The sequence below is a fragment of the Thalassophryne amazonica genome, chromosome 8 (assembly GCF_902500255.1).
Source record: "Thalassophryne amazonica chromosome 8, fThaAma1.1, whole genome shotgun sequence".
Classification (NCBI taxonomy): domain Eukaryota; kingdom Metazoa; phylum Chordata; class Actinopteri; order Batrachoidiformes; family Batrachoididae; genus Thalassophryne; species Thalassophryne amazonica.
Window position 1 is genome coordinate 20212542 of NC_047110.1, and position 20419 is coordinate 20232960.

The following is a 20419-nucleotide window of genomic DNA, read 5'->3' on the forward strand; positions in this document are numbered from 1 at the left end:
ACCAAAACAAAAGCAGCAGGTAAGCACTGTGCTGAGGTAGTTTTAAAATTAATCTAGTTATTAACTACTGCTGTGAAATATATATATGTATGAAGAGATATTAAATCTGTTCTTTGTAAAACCTACAAAAATTGATCTCGGACATAAAATAAACTCATATTTGCCAAAGTGAAAAAAAGGCCCCAATGTAATGTGTGTCTATATATATATATATATATATAAATAAACGAACAAACTATATTCTCAGTGTGGTGTAACAAATTTTATTGAACAAAGCACCTTAAGACAAGTTTGCTACACATGTTTGAGCAAAATGATGTGACCTCAAGAAGCTGAACAGAACAACTCTCAGGACAAAGTTTGAATTTCCAGATAACATGATTGTTAAAGATTTTTAGTGCTCAACATGGAAACACAAAACGCCATTAGTACTTGGGGCTGTACTTAAAACAATTTAACGATTTTTTTTTTCTTCCTATAGTTAAATCATTAATTCTTCAGTATGTTGACATTGCTTAATAACAAACTTTACATGTATACGGTGACAAATTTTAAATGCTGTTTCAGTCCAGAGACACTCCACGTTTTTAATAAAAAGCTTTTCCAAACAAGTTGTCACATAAAACTCTGCTTTCTGATGATGGCATCATTACAGACTTCTTGTCCACATCAGTGGACAAGACGTTTCATTCCTTATACACTTTTTTTTTTTTTTTTTTTTTTTTTTTTTTTTAAGTACAGAGGAACAGGGAAATTATGTTAAAAAAAAAGTGACAAGCTCCACAAGACATCAATATTAGGTCAGTATACATATATAAATAAGGCATAAAAACAACATTTCATCAGTGCTGTGGTTAATCTTACAAAGTGCAACAATCACAAAATATATCCAAAACCTTTTGAGGTACAAAGTTGTTGAAGTTGACATTGAACATTAAAAATGGCCTCAACTACGACTGGGAAATAAGCCCATGATGATCACACATCACGATAGAATCCAGGATAAAAATGATGAGGTTTGGATATTTATGCTCGATATGAACGGATCTAACAGCACATTACAAAATCACATTTCTAATTGGCCCAATTCAAAATCACTGTTGCAACCAATCACAAATTATCATCCATACAGGAAATTTCACATTCATCATCGGTGTGCACGACGATTACTTCAAGGCACAGTCCAAGAACGCCCACATCTTATCTCTGTGGGACTGGCTAAAGCAGTAGCCAATGGCCTGCTCTGTAGCCTGAATCCGCCTCTTGAAACGTTCCCGGTCACGTGCCATTTCTTCCCAGTGTCCTTTCCGAGATGCCTGTCGGGCAAACAGCCACGTCCGCAACACGTGCACATGAACGACAGGAGAGAAACGCACCTGAAAGACAAAAACATGACCGCACTGTTAGTTAGAAGACTGTGCTGGATTATAAACATGTCTTTAAAAACGATAACAATAGGTTTGAAGAGACACAGACATTCACATCAAATCCAGTTTTATTCCTCTGTGGGATATTTTTCCACAATGATGCAACAGCAGTTAATTCCAAGGACACTGCAACTCTGCTGCAACAATGACAGCATGTGAAGTCAAATTCTCTACTGACTCACTGCGGTCATATGACTGGCTGAGTCATAGCAACCAGCAGTGTTGCCAGGCAACAAACAACCTGTGAAACTGTCACAATGGAATCTTGTGAAACATGCTGGCAATATTTTCAGCCACAGTCTTCTCAGCTTCAAAGTAAAACAATGCTAATGTCTAGATTCAGTATGAAAGAAATGTGGCAGCGTCTGAAAGGGCCTGAAATTTATCCTGTTGTCCCAAGGACCATAAAATGGCTCCTGGGACAACTCTAGGACAGTAGAAAAAAAATGTCAAAGACAAATTTCAAAATGGGTGGTATTTGCATTTAAACCAACCACTTATGGCAGTGGTCAGGCCATAACTGGCTCACCAGCGATAACATCTGGCCCCACAGTGATTTCAAAAATCTGATGTTCTTAAATTATGCATTTATCTTCACACAAACATTAATTTAGATCATCCTTGAAAGTAGTCTTAACCTCCCACCACTTCTCGTGCAATACTAGTACAACAAACACGTCCACCTTGGTTATGTTGGTGAATCAAAACGCTCTATTTCACTTATTCCATTAAAAAAAAAAAAAAAAAAAAAAAAAATCTGTAATATACCATTAATATACCACAGAACGCCACAGGAGGTCTTTCCTCCCTGTGGTAATCAGACTATAATTCCTCCCCCTTCTGCAGGACAAATACATAATTATTCAGTGATGTGCAATACTGTCAAACATTCTGTGCAATATATCTTCCATTCATTTCATAAATTTGCTTATCATAAAAAAAAAAAATTGTGTGGGCCGCCAGAAGAGGAGGTACTGCTGGCCCACCACCAGAGGGCGCCCTGTCTGGAGTGCGGGCTCCAGGCACCAGAGGGCGCAGCCGCCTCACAGGAGCAGCCAGGGTGACAGCTGTCACGCATCACCTGCAACAGCTGTTACCAATCATCTGATCGGCAGGAGTACATCAGCAGGACGAGGTCTCCACCTCTTTGCCGAGATATCGTTTCTACCTGGAAGGTAACGTTCTCAGCTGACTGTGACAGGAATATCTGTTGCTTGTGTGTGTTTGGACAGCAGATAATCTGTTTCTTTTTTCAACGAGAGGTGGAGGTAGTTTTCCTGCTGTGTGGATTGCTGGGTGCAAACGCGCCCACATTTAATTGTTTGTTGTTCCTCGCCAGCAGTACCGGAGGCAGTGGCCACCTGGGAGTTCGGGACTTGGCGGCAATGCAGTTGTGTTGGCTTCACAATCTATGACATGCCTCATGAATCCAATGGAACCAATGCTGTAGATCACAGAATCTAATGAGCCACCAAATACGGTGTATCAGCTGTTGGTTCAAATGTATTCTGGTATAGACACCCAGCTCCTGTTCTGGGTACATTGTGCAACTCAGTGACACATGCTAAAATGCTCAAGTGGCCGGAAAAACCATCGGTAAAAACACCAAAGCAACCCAGACACCCAAAAAGGCACGAAGATGTGTTATTACACCATGGCTCAAATCTGAATCAGCTTCATTTAACAATACGAGGTCTGTCAAAGTATTGTACCTTTTTATTTTTTTCAAAAACTATATGGATTTCATTCATATGTTTTTACGTCAGACATGCTTGAACCCTTGTGCGCATGCGTGAGTTTTTCCACGCCTGTCGGTGACGTCATTCGCCTGTGAACACGCCTTGGGAAGGAGTGGTCCCGCCCCCTCGTCGGATTTTCATTGTCTGGAAATGGCGGAATGAAAAGGACTTTTTTTCCATCAGAATTTTTTCAGAAGCTGTTAGAGACTGGCACCTGGAAACCATTCGAAAAATTTATCTGGCTTTCAGTGAAAATTTTACAGGCTTCACAGAGAATAAGGACTTTTACTACAGCTTTCAGGACTGCTTTAAGGACGGTCGGTGCGCCGTGCTCCGACGATGCGGCACAAACCACTGGATCATTTCTAAACGGATGGCTCTGTGGATACGAGACCGTCGTGTGCTCTTTCTCTGTTATCACAAGAGCTGGACATCAGCCATTTTCTGGCAGATTTCACTTTTAACAAGAGATTTTGTCATGGAAAGCCGCACGGAGGCTTCACGCGTCACGACCGATTCGCTGATGAAGCGAGACAAAGGAACACCTCCGTTTCGGAGTGTTAGAGGACAAGTTGGGACATGTCCAGCTCTCCACAATTTCTCTTATACTCACTCGACTGGTAAGCACTGAAAGCCGAGATAGACATGTCCAATCCATATAGTTTTTGAAAAAAAATAAAAAGATACGATACTTTATTGACAGACCTCGTATAACTGGTTTCTCAAATTTGAGCAATGAGGTTTTGATACATCAACATGTTGCTGAAATGTGACCTAACATCCTGTCTGGCGGCTTCTCGCCTGAATTCCATTGGATGTTGTGGGTGACTGCATTGCCATATAATTAGAATTGTGTGGTTTGGTTCACTTGTGGCAATATGCATGAGGATTGGTCAAAACTGGAACTCTAAAGGTAGAACTAAACCACCACTTTTGCAACCAGTTTTCTTTCAGCGAAACAGGGGGTGGATACATGAACATTTCAAAGACACTGAAAACATCTGAGACTTCATTCAGCTCATATTACAAGTTGTCATAAAACAAGTCAAAAGATGTGGCGTTATAATAGAGTTAATTAAATTTACTTTTGTTACAGGCCATTTATGAATGCATTTTTAATATATTTTTAAAAATATTTTGAAGGTTGCTAAATTATGCTCGATATGAGGAATAAACCTTCATCCATGAAATGAAATTAGCCTCTCATTTGTAATATCTTGCACGATCCATTTTATTTCACATGCTTAAGACATAATGACATGTCATGCCAGTGTTTTATTGCTTGTACAAAACATCCATAATAATCTATTAATGTTAAAATAAATTAATAAAAGTTTGAGTTAATAAAATAAAATCAAGAGATCATCAAAAAATCTTTTACAAATTAAAGAGTCTTGACTTCAAACTTACAGCCGAACCTTGGTTCTGGCGTTTATTAAGTCATATTTTTGGAGATTGCGCAGTGGTTCTCATAACCATTTGCTTTGGTGGGGACATTAAAACTAATGAGCTGCTTATTTTATCTGTAATCGTGCATTAATGGGGGGTCAATGGTTTGGGCTATCAATAGCTGCTCAGAGTGCTAATGCTGTTAGCATACAACAATAAGCCAAATGTTTCACACAACGTGACTATCACAGCAGGGACATTTTAGGGGAAACGTCCCAACAGATCACCACACATCAAGCCATATTATTCCAGCTGTTTGTAATAAAATACGCCAAACAAAACAGACGGCGTCCACAACAGCAAGCAGCCACATCGAGCATCACATCCAGTGGTGGGCACAGTTCAGCTAATCAGATAACAGATAATTACTGAAGCTAATGTTTTTGCTAGTGGATTAGCTTTTCAGATAAGTTTTAAAACCATCATCAGACCAATTATCTTCCGTTAAGTTTAGTTCTGATAACTTTCAGTCCAATAACTTAATGGTCAAAAACATTTGTAAACCCTAAAATCAAACATTATAGCCCATTTGTTGTGTGTTTGTAGCAGACTGACTGCCTGTCGCTTGCTGATGATGTCATCATTAAGTGCAAAACGTGACTGGCCAGTCGACACAGGGAGCACTGTGGGTAGTGTAGTTCAGGTTCACTTTGGACGTTACAGCGAGTCGTCCGCTCTACACCAATACTTTATTTCTTTGTGGCTGACGGCATAATATAATTGCCAAGACTCGGTGGGGAAGAGGAGCTCTCACGGTGCAGCTGTGTACAGAGGGACTTTTTGTCACCATTTAGACACTGTTTTGATTTTTTTTTAAAGACACTATGTGGATTATTTATTCAGATGAATCCCACTGAAACTAACAGGTAAGAATGTATATTTACTATGTGTCTTTTACTCTGCCAATCATGCATTAATGGACATATTTCAGTTGTTTAAGCCACAGGGTTCAAAGCGTGTGAAAAAGCAGCAGCATTTAGTTCGTATCTAATACTGAGACAAACAGTGACTTCTAATACTGTGTTTTGCTGCTTTTGAAAGATGAGTGTTTGAGGTTTGATTTTTTTTATATTCATTCATTTTTTTGTGTGTTATGCGTTTGTGATCCTTGAATTTACTCAGCAGCATAAAGTGAAAGTGAAACTGGTTTATCAGAAGCCAACAATGTAATCTGATGTGGCCACATGCAAATCAATAATAAAAGTTATCGGTTATTAATTTTTTTTAGCAATTTAGTATCATAAAAGAACTTTTCAGTTATTGGATTAATGATTATCGAAGCTAACTTTTTGGTTAGCTGTGCCCACCACTGATCACATCTTACCAACATTGGAGCAACTTTGTTTTTGACCCTGCTGTTTTGCCACATAAATACATAACATTCAGTCACAGACCATCCAAACTATACCTTTTTGGAATCTTTATAAGACAAATAATGTTGATATGATTTTCAGTATGACTGCAACATTTTTCAATTTTCATTTTGAAAAATGGCTGCTATGGGTGACATACTGAAAACTTATGATGGCCCAATATTCAGTTTTATTTGGAATATCTGACTATGTGTACCAAATTCTATGCTTTAATCATAAAATGCACAATTGCTGTGGAAATTTTAACCAAGCTGCAGCACTAAGCAAATAAATGGTAAATGTACTGCATTTATATGGCACTTTTCCATCTGCATCAGATGCTCAAAGCGCTTTACAAATAATGCCTTACATTCACCCCGATGTGAGGGTGCTACTATACAAGGTACTCACTACACACCGGGAGCAACTAGGGGATTAAGGACCTTGCCCAAGGGCCCTTAGTGATTTTCCGGTTGGGATTTGAACTGAGGATCCTCTGGTCTCGAGCCCAACACTTTAACCACCATCACCTCCCCTGCAAATAAATTCATCACTGATTTACACCTTGTTGCTAAATAATTACCTTTTTCATGGTGGTGGTGTTTTCTCTCTGCCTTTCTTCTGGAGGTGAAGGAGACATGTGATCAGGTCTTTTCCAGGGCAGAATAGTTTTTTCTGGGTGGGAGTGATGCTTTAAATGCCTCTCTGTGAGAGTGGGTTTGGTGGATCTTTGAGGAGACACTGACTCCTCTTCCCATTGTTGCATGTAGCCGACCCCAGGGGCACCTGTGTCGACCTTAGACTGGGCTGCTGAAGATCCCTTGAGGCTGGCCCGAAAGTTGAGAGGGTGGAATGGGTCATCCACTTGGAAAAGGGACTTCCATGCCTGATCCTCCTCATCATCCTCACTAGAAGAGGATGTAAAGCTGCTGTTCTCTTCTGTGTCAGTGTTTGACTTTGAAGATGACGTGGAAAGAGCAGTGTGGCAGTCAGAAGAAGTTGCCGTGCTCTGAGGTGGCCTGTTGGTGGTTGTGCATGCAGTGAAGTTCATGGGATTATAGGGGTCATTACAACTGGTGAAAGACTCCCAGAGACCGTTGCTTTCTTCAGTGTCAAGGTCGATCCAGGAATTTTCCGAACTACCCCAACTACTGGAACTGGTCTCACTGTCAGAGCGACTGAGCCAGCTGTGGAGCTCCTCTGTGGTCCCCACTGACATTCTGTCAGATTTACTTTCCTTCATATTGCCATTTGTTGAAATGGACTCTGAAAAAAAGAAAAGGTTGTACGGATCACTGCATTTGGACAAGGACTCCCAAAGAGCCCGAGTTTCTTCGCTCTCAAATTCCATGCTTTGATCTTCCTCACTACTCCATGGAGAGCTTCTGTCTTCTTCTGAAGTGTCAAGTTTCTCCTTGAAAGATTCTTTTTTGAAGACCTGACATCTGCCATTTGTACTCGAGCCATCTGTGCTTGATACAACAATATTCCAGTCGCCAGGGAAGCCCATTTTCCAGGTGGTGTGGTGTCCGCCAAAGATATCTTCTTCTTTCCCAGCTGTTCGAGAGACAAAGTCATCCACTAGCTCACGACACAGGTCGTCTGCTTGAAGGCTGGACAGGAGGGCCTCAGCAGTGGATTTCCCAGAGAAGGGGTCACCAATGTCAGTGCAGAAATCAGACAGGGGATTAGAACCAGCAACCACAACTCCGGCATCACCATCAAAGATCGAGGAGAACAGGAAGGATTCTGTCGAGTTAGTGGCTGTGCTCATATGTTGGATGTGCTGACCAGTCTCGTCTGTGATTCTCACATGAACCTCAAATCGGAACATCTGGAAAACTGAATCAGAAGAGAGTCAGTGAAGAGTCATGAAGTGAAACAATGAAACTACAATGTGTGAGAGTGTCAGTGGACTCATTTTATTCTAATTTAGAGTTCGATTTGGAGGCGCACAGCTACAGAGCAGGTGGCTCTGTGGATAGGAGATTGAAGAGCACAATGTTAGCCCTCTCTTCTGTGTAGCCTGAAATATGAAGAGTAGCCTGTGGCTATATAACTGGTGGTGCAGGGGACTAAAGGCAAAAAACACTAGAGCTTATATGGCTCACAATATGCTAAACTGTTATGAAAGTGTAACAAAGGTAAATTTTTCAAGTTACATCTTTTTATTGCAAACTAGTTTGAAATTGTAGTACACATATATTTCTTTCATAAACCACAAAGCTCAAGATAACTCATTAACTATTAACTTTAAAAATTTCACTTTTCTATTATGGAAAAGTGAAATTAATAAGAGTATGGACCCTTGCGGATGTTATTTTTGACGGACAATTCTCAGGTTGTTTTCAACTTGTTATAATTTCTTAATACGCGTATCTTTTATACAAATTGATGATGTATATCGGAAAATACATATTTCAAAGTAGAATGCCCATCTAAGTGTAAATGTTAGCTATAGTTTATGCGACTTTTAACCATCTATATCTCCCATTTCATTTTGACAGACGGCGTAACATCCACAAGGGTCATTTTTAATTTAATTTTTTTGTACTTAAAATTGACTCAAGGGCCTTTTATTTACTTTTAATTTTTCATTTCATGGGTTTTCTATTGACTAACGCACAATGCAATTGCCTTGAGGTTGGTTTGAAAAAAAAAAAAAAAAATGACCTGGTTGAAAAAGTGAGGTCCAATCGTGTTATAATATGTGATGAAAAAAAGTGGATTTTCCAAACTTCTTTTCAATTTTTCTTTATTTTATGAGCAACGAAATACACTCAAATTATGCATACTATATATATATATATATATATATATACACACACGTTAGTTACATTAGTGTTAACAATAACAAACATTTCTATTCAACAATCCATATTTAATAAATACATTCATGAAGTACCTCAGGTGTAATATAACGGTTTAGCATATTGTGAGCCATATATAGGTGTTATTTGGTGTTTTATGGTGAACTCTGAGTGGTAGTTTTATCAACTTTAGCACAGAGTATACTCACTGGTTTTATACTTGTATAAGACTACACAGTCTTAATACATTGATGTTTGACTTTAAAATGAAACAAACCACAAATTCCACATTTGAAATTGAAACATTTTATCTGTTTTTCCAACTTGTTTAAATATGTTTTTGAAATAAATGGTCGTCTTTCAAATTACAACAGGTCAGTATATATATGTCAGGCTAACCTCCGCTAACACTAGAAGACAGGCTTCTGAAACACGGGAGAAAAAAGAAACAGCACAGTTCAGCTGAAGCATTAGTGGACGTAAAATATTCTGTCTGTGAGCTTCACCGCTTATTCCACTTGTGTATTTCCCACCGGTGTCACGTACGTCCACTCAGTGAACCACGGTCCGTACCTTTAGCAGTCCCGCAGAAGATAAGGATGTACGTAACCGTAGCCACTTCGAAAAAAGTGTACTTTAATCAAGCGACACCACACACACACACAAACACAAAAGCCCACCACTCAGCATCATTTACCTTCAATTTTCTTTCTTTTTTTTTTTTTACCAAAAAACAAACATGTAAATCCACTTTGAATCTGCTGTGGCGACCCCGAGTGAAACAAATAAGAAGCCGAACAGACGTAACTATTTACCAGTGTTACCATGACAACAATCAAATTACACTAATCAAACTTGTTGAATAAGCGCATTAAAAAGGTGATACTTGACACCAGACTTAAATCTGACGAGTGTTTAAAGACCCAGCAGGTAACGGTACAAAACGTTTTACCAAACTGTGGCTATTCATACTTAACCGTATTAATAAATTAATAATCCCAAATTCTACTCGTACGAAGCGCAGCCTGGTTATGGTTGATTGTAGTTCGGGATAAGGGCTACAAGCTTAACTGAAGCGAACTCCCTAATAGTAAATAACCTGTTTTTATATTGACACCCACAGACGTGGTTTGTATAACATTGATACAACATAAGCTAATACATCAGTTAATGTGTGACATGTACGTCAGTTTTTTTTTTTTTCTTACCGGACACGAAGGTGTAGTAAATGAGCTGTAGTAAGAGCCACAGCCGCTCCCACAGAACGGTCAGCATGTGTTTGGTCCACGGCAGGAGAGCCGTTTGTCCCCCGTCCACAGCCTCCATCGAAACTCGGTCACAGTCTCTCCGAACCACCGCCGCCATTTTACTCAGAATCCTCTTACTTCAAGCCTCACGTATTCTGGTATTCCTCGACAAAAACCACCACAATCCTCGTATTACTCGCTGCCAGCCGTCTGTCGGTAGGTCGTCGCCTCATTTTTCTGAACGGACAAGTCATTTTGGGGGGGGGGGGGGGCTGCTTTCGTCAAGCGCTCTCGTGTAATTTCTCCATGTTATCTTGTTGTGGTATTAGACAGAAAAATGATAACGTCGAACGCATCAGTGTTTAAATACCCAAAGCGCAACACTAAGCCCCTCCCACAGGGTCGTCTAGAGCGCCCATCACTGATCTGTATATAACATGCATAGACATTATGGCGAAGACAAGAACGTGTTTACGTAATTGCGTCATTTCCGACGCAGCCACAAAGCGTTGTGTTGGGGCGCGTGTGCGGCCTTTCTTCCTCTACCGCCGTCATGGGTCGCATGCACGCTCCCGGGTAATGCCACTTTTCCTACATAAATTTAATTATTGTCTCGAAAAATGTGTTTTTTTATGTGTAGTTTTGACTTGTTAACATGTTAGTGAGGTGCGAGGACCAATCTGAAGTTATTGATATAACACTGAGGCCATGAAATGAACGCAACGCTTTATCGCTTGCTGCTAGCTAGCTAGCAGCAGCACAGGCCCACAGCGCTCTGGTTTAATGAAGTCCAAACGTGACTATGTACTAAATCCTGACAGTTTGTTAAACATCAAGACTTTTTTTTTTTTTTTGCTTTTTGTCATGTGTACTGTGTATCCACTGTGGGCGTAATTTAAACCCTGACAATGTAAGATTAATGGTACCACGAGTTTAGCATTAATCCACCACTCGGTAAACCCCCATTGAAGATTACTTTTTTGTTTTGTTTACCCGGAAATTTTATTTGCTTATAGAGTTGTTTAAGCGCTGGAGCGTGTACAATCGTTGACGCTTGAGCGCACGTTCACGGATATTTTTTAGTTTAGGCAGCCGATGTCCGGCCGTAGCCGCATTGGTAATAATAGGCAGTTCCATTCGTATGTAGATCTTACACTAATGATCATGTGACCATTTGTGTAAACATTAAACAGTTTGCCCAGTGTGTAAACAGTTCCAATGAAAACTATAAGCCATCTCACAGTTATGAGTGCGCATGCCTGGGAGAGCCTATAGCCCTTCCGGGTCAACGGTCATGGGACCCAACACCGGTTTGCTGCAGGCTTAAACAATACGGCTGGAGTTTGCATGTCTGCTTTCTTCCTCACTACTGTCACTCCTACCCATGTTTTTGCTCAATCTCATGTGCCTGAGCGCCACTTGTCCCTCTAAGAAGCTGACGCCGACCACACTGGACCGTGTAACTATTTAGCATGCTGGAGTCTCATTCATTGCCAGGATTAACCAGATAAATCGTTCCACCAACTAAGAATGGTGAGAATAAGCACCAACAGGAGCTGGTGGGAGCAAAACAGTAATCAGTCTCTTCATCCTTTCTGTGTCTAGGCCAGGTGAGGTTTCCCGCATTGAGTCAAATTGATCCGCAGGCTCTTAGCGATGCTCCTCTTGTCTCCACCCATCTTCTGCCCGGCAGGTCATGGGAATAACTGCTGGATTACTAGTTGACATTGTTATGGTCGGAACTACGACGGCATCTGATCGTCTTGGGACCTCCAACTTTCGTTCCTGATTAATGAAAACATTCTTGATTGAATATTTCACGTCTAGCTCCTGGCTGTCCCTCTTAATCATGGCCCCATTTAAGAGAAGAAAACCCCACAAAATAGAACCACAGTCCTATTAAATGCTGTAATTTTCAAAGTAAATGTTTCAGACTGCATTATAACGGTTACAATCCACCCGACTCATTGAGGAAATGATGTAATGCACATTGTATTTTCTTTGGATTTGTATTTTTCTTTGTGTTTATCATCATTTGGTTATAGATACTGAGAGTTGACACTGTATTCCTTTGTTCTGTTTTGCTCTAATAAAGTCCTTTAAAAAAAAGCTTCAGACTCCATGGGACACTCGGTTAAGAGCACCGAGATCCAACTACGAGCTTTTTAACTGCAGCTACTTTAACATATGCTGTTGGAGCTGGAATAACCACGGCTGCTGGGAACAGACATACACCAAATACTGAGACAGAAATTACTTTGATTTAAATAGCAGAGGGATACCTCAGGTGGGTTGGTTTGGAGACAGAGGTATAATTGAGACGGCTTGGAAATGTGCAGGGGAGGGACTCAGGCTATATAGGGAGAAGGATGCTTCGTCAAATCAGGACCTTCAGCGTGCGCTGGGGCTGTTTGCAGCCGAGTGTGAAGCGTACGGGGTGAAAATTAGCACCTCCAAATCCGAGGCCATGGTTCTCGACCGGAAAAAGGTGCTTTGCCCTCTTCCCATAGGTATTAAAGGCACTGCGCTGCTGTCGTTTGAATCCTATTTATCTAATAGATTACAATTTGTTCATGTAAATGGGGAATCTTCTTCACAGACTAATGTTAATTATGGCGTTCCACAAGGTTCTGTGCTAGGACCAATTTTATTCACTTTATACATGTTTCCCTTAGGCAGTATTATTAGACGGCATTGCTTAAATTTTCATTGTTACGCAGATGATACCCAGCTTTATCTATCCATGAAGCCAGAGGACACACACCAATTAGCTAAACTGCAGGATTGTCTTACAGACATAAAGACATGGATGACCTCTAATTTCTTGCTTTTAAACTCAGATAAAACTGAAGTTATTGTACTTGGCCCCACAAATCTTAGAACCATGGTGTCTAACCAGATCCTTACTCTGGATGGCATTACCCTGACCTCTAGTAATACTGTGAGAAATCTTGGAGTCATTTTTGATCAGGATATGTCATTCAATGCGCATATTAAACAAATATGTAGGACTACTTTTTTGCATTTGCGCAATATCTCTAAAATTAGAAAGGTCTTGTCTCAGAGTGATGCTGAAAAACTAATTCATGCATTTATTTCCTCTAGGCTGGACTATTGTAATTCATTATCAGGTTGTCCTAAAAGTTTCCTGAAAAGCCTTCAGTTAATTCAAAATGCTGCAGCTAGAGTGCTAACAGGGACTAGAAGGAGAGAGCATATCTCACCCATATTGGCCTCTCTTCATTGGCTTCCTGTTAATTCTAGAATCAAATTTAAAATTCTTCTTCTTACTTATAAAGTTTTGAATAATCAGGTCCCATCTTATCTTAGGGACCTCATAGTACCATATCACCCCAATAGAGCGCTTTGCTCTCAGACTGCAGGCTTACTTGTAGTTCCTAGGGTTTGTAAGAGTAGAATGGGAGGCAGAGCCTTCAGCTTTCAGGCTCCTCTCCTGTGGAACCAGCTCCCAATTCGGATCAGGGAGACAGACACCCTCTCTACTTTTAAGATTAGGCTTAAAACTTTCCTTTTTGCTAAAGCTTATAGTTAGGGCTGGATCAGGTGACCCTGAACCATCCCTTAGTTGTGCTGCTATAGACCTAGACTGCTGGGGGGTTCCCATGATGCACTGAGTGTTTCTTTCTCTTTTTGCTCTGTATGCACCACTCTGCATTTAATCATTAGTGATTGATCTCTGCTCCCCTCCACAGCATGTCTTTTTCCTGGTTCTCTCCCTCAGCCCTAACCAGTCCCAGCAGAAGACTGCCCCTCCCTGAGCCTGGTTCTGCTGGAGGTTTCTTCCTGTTAAAAGGGAGTTTTTCCTTCCCACTGTTGCCAAGTGCTTGCTCACAGGGGGTCGTTTTGACCGTTGGGGTTTTTCCGTAATTATTGTATGGCCTTGCCTTACAATATAAGGCGCCTTGGGGCAACTGTTTGTTGTGATTTGGCGCTATATAAATAAAATTGATTTGATTTGATTCAGGTCGGTGGAGTGTCCTTGCCTCAAGTGGAGGAGTTTAAGTATCTCGGGGTCTTGTTCACGAGTGAGGGATGGATGGAGCGTGAGATCGATAGACGGATCGGTGCAGCATCTGCAGTGATGCGGTCGCTGTATCGGACTGTCGTGGTGAAGAGAGAGCTGAGTAGGGGGGCAAAGCTCTCGATTTACCAATCGATCTATGTTCCGATCCTCACCTACGGTCATGAGATTTGGCTCATGACCGAAAGAACGAGATCACGAGTACAAGCGGCTGAGATGAGTTTCCTCCGCAGGGTGGTTGGGCGCTCCCTTAGAGATAGGGTGAGGAGCTCGGAGTCGAGCCACTGCTCCTCCACGTTGAAAGGAGTCAGTTGAGGTGGCTCGGGCATCTCTTCCGGATGCCTCCTGGATGCCTCGCTGGAGAGGTGTTCGGGCACGTCCCACTGGGAGGAGGCCCCGGGGAAGACCCAGGACACGCTGGAGGGACTACATCTCTCAGCTGGCTTGGGAACTCCTTGGGGTTCCCTCGGAGGAGCTGGGGGAGGTGTGTGTGGATCGGGAGGTCTGGGCGGCTTTGCTTGAGCTGCTGCCCCCTGCGACCCGACTCCGGATAAAGTGGAAGAAAATGGAAGGATGCTGAGGATGGAGCCACCAGGCAGGAGTAGAAGAGGGAGGCCAAAGAGGTGGTGATTTAAAGTACAGCAGGGGTCACCAATTCTGTTCTTGGACAGCCCCTGCCCTCCAACTTTTCCACATCTACCTACTCAAGTCACATCTGTTTGGTGTCTTCTTGCTCTTGATTGGCTGAACACACCTAATAGACTTAATTGCCTGGGAGTAGAAAATGGAGACCGAAAACATGCAGGGCAGGTGCCCTCCAGGAACAAGGTTGGGCACAGCTGTTTTAAATCAATGTTTTAGTCTATGTCTATGTGGCAAAGCAAAAATTGATAGCTGTGCAAGAAAATTAACCTGCCCAACTTGTAGCTCTATTATTAGCTTTTTGGCATAACAGGCTTTGTGTGGTCTCCCAAATTGATTCTTCAGTTCTGGTCAGGTGTTTGTCCAAGCTCCTTACGTGGGTGTTTACAGCCACACAGTTACAAGGAAAGGTCATAATTCCATGGAGAAAATGGTTATTTTGTTATTTTGGGCATCTTGCCCCCGAAATAGAAATAACTGAGTGATTCACACCATAATAGGGAGTGTTAAGCACACATAATGTTAATTTAATTTCTCTTGACAATAAATAAGCAATAAAATGTGTTACTTGTGTTTTCTTCACAGAAAGGGCTTGTCCCAGTCAGCTCTGCCTTACAGGCGCAGTGTTCCCACTGTGAGTATAGAGTAGTGATCTGTAATGGCAGTTTTCAGAAATTTGGTCAGTTAATGATTTAATTGTGGTTTGCAGTGGCTGAAGCTCACATCCGATGATGTCAAAGAGCAGATCTTCAAGCTGGCCAAAAAAGGATTGACTCCTTCTCAGATTGGTAAGTGGTGTGTGTGCTTTTACACAAGGGTTTTGCATGTGTGGTGTTTTTTGGGGGGACAGGTGAGAGAATAACTTCATAAGGTAGCCCATAACACACGAGTCACTGCTTTCTTTTTTTGTAACAAAGTCCCTCCCATAGCAGTACTTGATTTATTAGATGTTGCAAGTTCAGCCAATCGGTGCGGAAGGCTGCCGTCCCACAGACTTGCACTTTTTGTGCAAAGGTCATGTTGAAAAGGTCTGTGAATTAAACATTCTGGAAAACATTTTAAATAAAGTTTTGTGTTACAGTTGAGTGTGTTATACTAAATTTTGGCACTTTTTACTGCAAGTAAAGATCAGCCTCAGCTTTCCATATCAGCCTCCAAATCTTGTTGATAATCTGTATCAGCCCTTAAAAATCCATATCTGTCGACCCCTTGTGTATATAGGAATCGTCCAGTCTGTTCTGCAAGTAAACTTCAAGAAAAGCAACAAATTTAAATTCAGGTTGTGGTAATTGCCACATTCAAAATGAGATGAGTTTTTTCCAGTGATGAATCAAGTGATGTGCGCATGGCAATAAATTACTGTATCAAATAAATTGAGACACACTGGGAAATGTGAATTAGGCAATTAAATTAAAAGGATTCCTTGTTCTGCCTTTTTAAACATTATGTTATGGTGGGGCTGCCAGAAACCGAAAATGTAGACTATAATCCAAGTTTTTTTTCTGACAGTGTTGTATTATGGTATTTACTTCTCAGATGCTTGAGCAGGATTCTGTCATTGACTGGCTGTGTCCATCCTCTTGTCCAGGTGTGATTCTCAGGGACTCACATGGTGTGGCCCAAGTCCGTTTCGTCACTGGCAACAAGATCTTGAGAATCCTCAAATCCAAGGGTCTGGCCCCTGATCTGCCCGAGGACCTTTACCATCTCATCAAGAAGGCCGTGGCAGTCAGAAAGCATCTGGAGAGAAACAGAAAGGTAAAACACAGCTGACTGGTTATGTTCCTTTTCTGTGGTGACATTTCATACAGTCTGTAGAGTCAGGCGGGATTTATTTGAAGATTTTCTCTGTGGTTATGTGATTGGCACTTAATACTTGAAAGGGAAAATTTAGTTTTAGCAAATATCTTTCTGGTTCTCATTGTAATTGGGCCAAGTAGTTGTTTTGATTAAGTACAGTCTTATTTGGGTAAATGCACACTCAGCACTGAGGGCCCCAATAACCTGGAAAAGGCCAACGGGTGGATACCTACATTTATCTGTGAGGTTCTGTGGTGAATGTGGTGACATTGGGCACCAGCACATGCTTCCAGACCAGTCTCATTCACTCTGAGTAGAAAGGGCATCACCTTGTTACCTTCATATAAAATGTTACTTCTTTATGTGCAAACATGTTTTTCTTGAATGGTCAGTTGAAGTTGAACTAATGCGACCTTATACACAGCTTCAGTAATAAGAAGAGTTCACTATTTTGTGTTCATAACAATATATCTTTTTATCAGGACAAGGATGCCAAGTTCCGCCTGATTCTGATTGAGAGCAGGATCCACAGGCTGGCCCGCTACTACAAGACTAAGAGAGTACTGGCCCCCAACTGGAAGTAGTATGTATCTCTTCTGTCTTAGAACTTTGTTTATATTTTTGCCATCAGTGGTCTGTTTTGGTTTGGCAAACAGGCCATTTTCTGTTCCAAACATCCAGAGCCCGTATTCACAAAGCTTCCGAGTACAGAGTTGTTTCTGGTAAGGCTAATTCCAAGAAAAGTCTTATACCCCCGTCACACATAGCCAGAGTCACGCAGTGCTGTCGGAGTTATGAATTGGTGCACATCCGAAAGGTGTCGGATTTCAGTTCCAAAACCTTCTGACAGCCATCTGCGGAAGTCGACACAGTTGGCCAAAATAGGCCGGTTGGCCCCGAGTGTGATGCACGTGTTCATAATTCTCCGGGCGCCGTCAAGATGGGACACCTATCCGACAGCAATCCATATGTAAGCTGACAGCTATCTGACTGCAATTTATATATTCCGATGGTGGCATAAACAGGATCTGAAATGATCTGATTGTGGTTGATTGAGCTCTGAGATCGATCGATCACAGCAAAGCCTGCCGACATGCTGTGCCACGTTTGTCCGCCTCCACTGGACCCCAGCCAGGGAGGGTGAAGGAAATATTATGTAATAACATGTATGTGGCACTGTGCATGCATCAGAGGCACAGTTCGGTGCCACAACGCAGCTGAACAGGATGTCACCGCTGTAATGCACGTGTTATTATGCATACAACTTCTAAGTCTGTAGCACGTATGATGTGGAAATGTTTGTCCACCCACATGACAACATAAATAAACATGTGGCTCACCTCCACTACCTCGTGTTCCACAGCACGGCTCAGACAGCAGGTCAAGTCCCTTTCACCCGGCTGCGCTGTGTGCTGGCAACATCAATCAGATGACAAATGCATAATCCACCTCTGGCATCAATAAATCCCGTGACATGCTGTCCCTCAACCAGTGTTGTATAGTAACAAAGTAAAAATACTTCACTACTGTACTTAAGTACGTTTTGGGAGGCTTTGTACTTTAGTTGAGTTTTTTTAAATTCAGCTTACTTTCACTTTTACTTCACTACATTTCCGACCTTAATTGCATACTTCTACTCCGATACATTTTCTATTCGCCCTGTCGTTACTCGTTACAAAAAAAAAACAAGCACGCACGAAAAAAGTCATGTTTTCACCCAGAGACACCACTGATTACTAGTGACTGCAACGAAGTCAGGCCCATACATGTCAACCTATAGAGATTGCACAGTTCATTGTCCTGCTCTTCTTTTCCTTAAGAGCAGTGATATTTCTGTTGTGCTAGAAAATGCTGGAGGTAAATTAGCAGAGTGGCTGCTTTGTGCTTCCTCTGCCAGTCCCCTTCACACATAATGAAATGAAGCCCATTATGCTTTTGTTTTAATTTACATTGTAAGAATTAGACTTTGTCCAGTGATTTTATATTAAACATTTTCCATGTGAAGTGTATATATATTCAGTGTTTCCCCCAGGATTTTCTTGCTGATCCATGAATGGTCTTCCTGCATCCAACAAATTTCCCAGAATTCTTGCATGGCCAGAATACAGGATAGAACATGTGTGTAACGCACACCCTGGTAAATTAAACATTGGGCATTATAGCCATTGCCCTGTCCATGGGTATAGTAAGAATGAATTCTCATAAACCAGTTGACTGGATGTTGGATTTCATTGAAACTTGATAGTGTTGGCACACCTCTGTGTAATTGTTGCATCATCATAATGATTATAATCAGTATTTATGTAGCACTAACACATGGTGCACGAGCTCCATCTGCTGACTGACCTCTGTCAAGTGAGTAATTTTCTGTATCACTACTGTTAAGATTCCTCACATGGGGATTTTACTTGACAGTCTTCCCATTCAGGAACACAGTTTTTAATTTTAATATTTGTTAGCGCCATTTGTAGTCCATTAATTACTAGACTGGTACATGTATGAGCCCATTGTGCTCCACCTTCTGGCACTTGTCTGCATGCGTGTGCATTCAAGTGTGAACCGGATGTGTTGACATGGCAACCGTGAGGGGAAAAAAAAACATGACACCTAGCAAATGGGGGGGAAAATGAGAAATACAGAAGTCGCCCAAATTAAATCCAGCATTACCAAATGGGTAGAATGCGTAGGTGGAAGTGACAATAAAATTTCTTTTGGAGCTGTAAAATGCGAGATTGTCCTGTTGACACTTTCACTTGTCCGATATATAAAGCAGGACTTGTCCCACACTGAAAATCAATATTTCTCTCAGGATATCAAATAACTTATTTTTTTTAAAGATGCATCATATTAGATTTTTTTTGTCAGTATTCCATATGGAGAAATTTTCAAACCCTTTCTGGCTGATAACGATGCAGAAACTCATGTGTAAACACTGTGGAGTGTTTCATTTCATTGAGGAAAATAGTCTCTCCTGTACTAGAATTGACCTACACGCCTACACGATATTAAAGTCAGTGCTAGTTCAGGTGCAAATAACTATCCAGTAGTTTTTGTTCTAATTGGATCCATAAAATGGTATATAAAACTCATCTGTAAGTCGATCACCCAAATCTTATTTTACGAGGTGGTGTAGGTGTTACACCAGTGACAAATTACAAACCCATAATATATTTGATTCCACCCTAAATGTATCATTGACAACAAATACATTTCATTTTAATTAAAACTGTAATATTAAGAACAAAATGCTCCTTTGAGCAAACACTGGAACCTGACCCTAACGGTCAACTCTCTGTTGCACAAAATACTAGATTTAATCCTTAAACTTGAGTCTTCATCTGAATGTCATCTTAAGATGTTTTTTGTTTTTAATAGCCGATGTTTTTCCTCCATAAAACCGAACATGTGACTTTCATATTTATTTCTGCTTATTGAGTCAAAGGAAACGAACACACTGCCACGTACTAATCTTAGCCCATTAGTACGGTTACATGACGAGTGGGTTTTAAAACATGTTTTCAAGATGCTTGAACAATTAAATGCATCGTGAATCACTGCTTCCAGTTGCTCCCTCTCACTCTGGTTGTCCCCCCCCCCCCCCCCCCCCAATTATTTTTTTAATCATTGTTTTTGCCCACCAACTCTTCCAATGATGGGGAAACACCGAATAACAGTTGTATTTCCATAAAGATGTTCAACTGTTGCTCTAAAACTGTAGGAAATTATTTGGACATCACTGCAAAGTGTCATTTTTTTTTTTTTTTTTTTTTATCTGCTCCAGTAATTGCTTTGTGTCACTGAAGATTGTTTATGGCTCTTATTGTTTGTTTTTTCCTTCTGTTCACAGTGAGTCCTCGACAGCTTCTGCTCTGGTGGCATAAACTACTTTTTTGGATTAAAGGATTTAGATG

The 20419-nt window shown here is 41.1% G+C and overlaps 2 protein-coding genes and 1 non-coding gene across 3 annotated transcripts; 2 read left to right on the plus strand and 1 right to left on the minus strand.

The window, feature by feature from the left end:
• Positions 1–247: 247 nt before the first annotated feature.
• On the minus strand, positions 248–10369 carry ppp1r15b (protein phosphatase 1, regulatory subunit 15B). Its single transcript, XM_034175829.1, has 3 exons — positions 9986–10369; positions 6551–7809; positions 248–1376 (listed from the first exon to the last, which is right to left on the minus strand). Exons 1-3 carry the CDS (start codon positions 10140–10142, stop codon positions 1167–1169), a joined length of 1626 nt encoding a protein of 541 aa, XP_034031720.1. The 5' UTR covers positions 10143–10369; the 3' UTR covers positions 248–1166.
• Positions 10370–10494: 125 nt separating this feature from the next.
• rps13 (ribosomal protein S13) lies at positions 10495–20419 on the plus strand. The gene is made up of 6 exons (XM_034175830.1): positions 10495–10600; positions 15294–15342; positions 15418–15496; positions 16297–16466; positions 16991–17091; positions 20356–20419. The coding sequence occupies exons 1-6, from the start codon at positions 10578–10580 to the stop codon at positions 20387–20389; spliced, it is 456 nt and encodes a 151-aa protein (XP_034031721.1). The 5' UTR covers positions 10495–10577; the 3' UTR covers positions 20390–20419.
• Positions 18292–18421, plus strand: LOC117516436. The gene has a single exon (XR_004562413.1). It is a non-coding gene; the product is annotated as a small nucleolar RNA SNORA19 (small nucleolar RNA).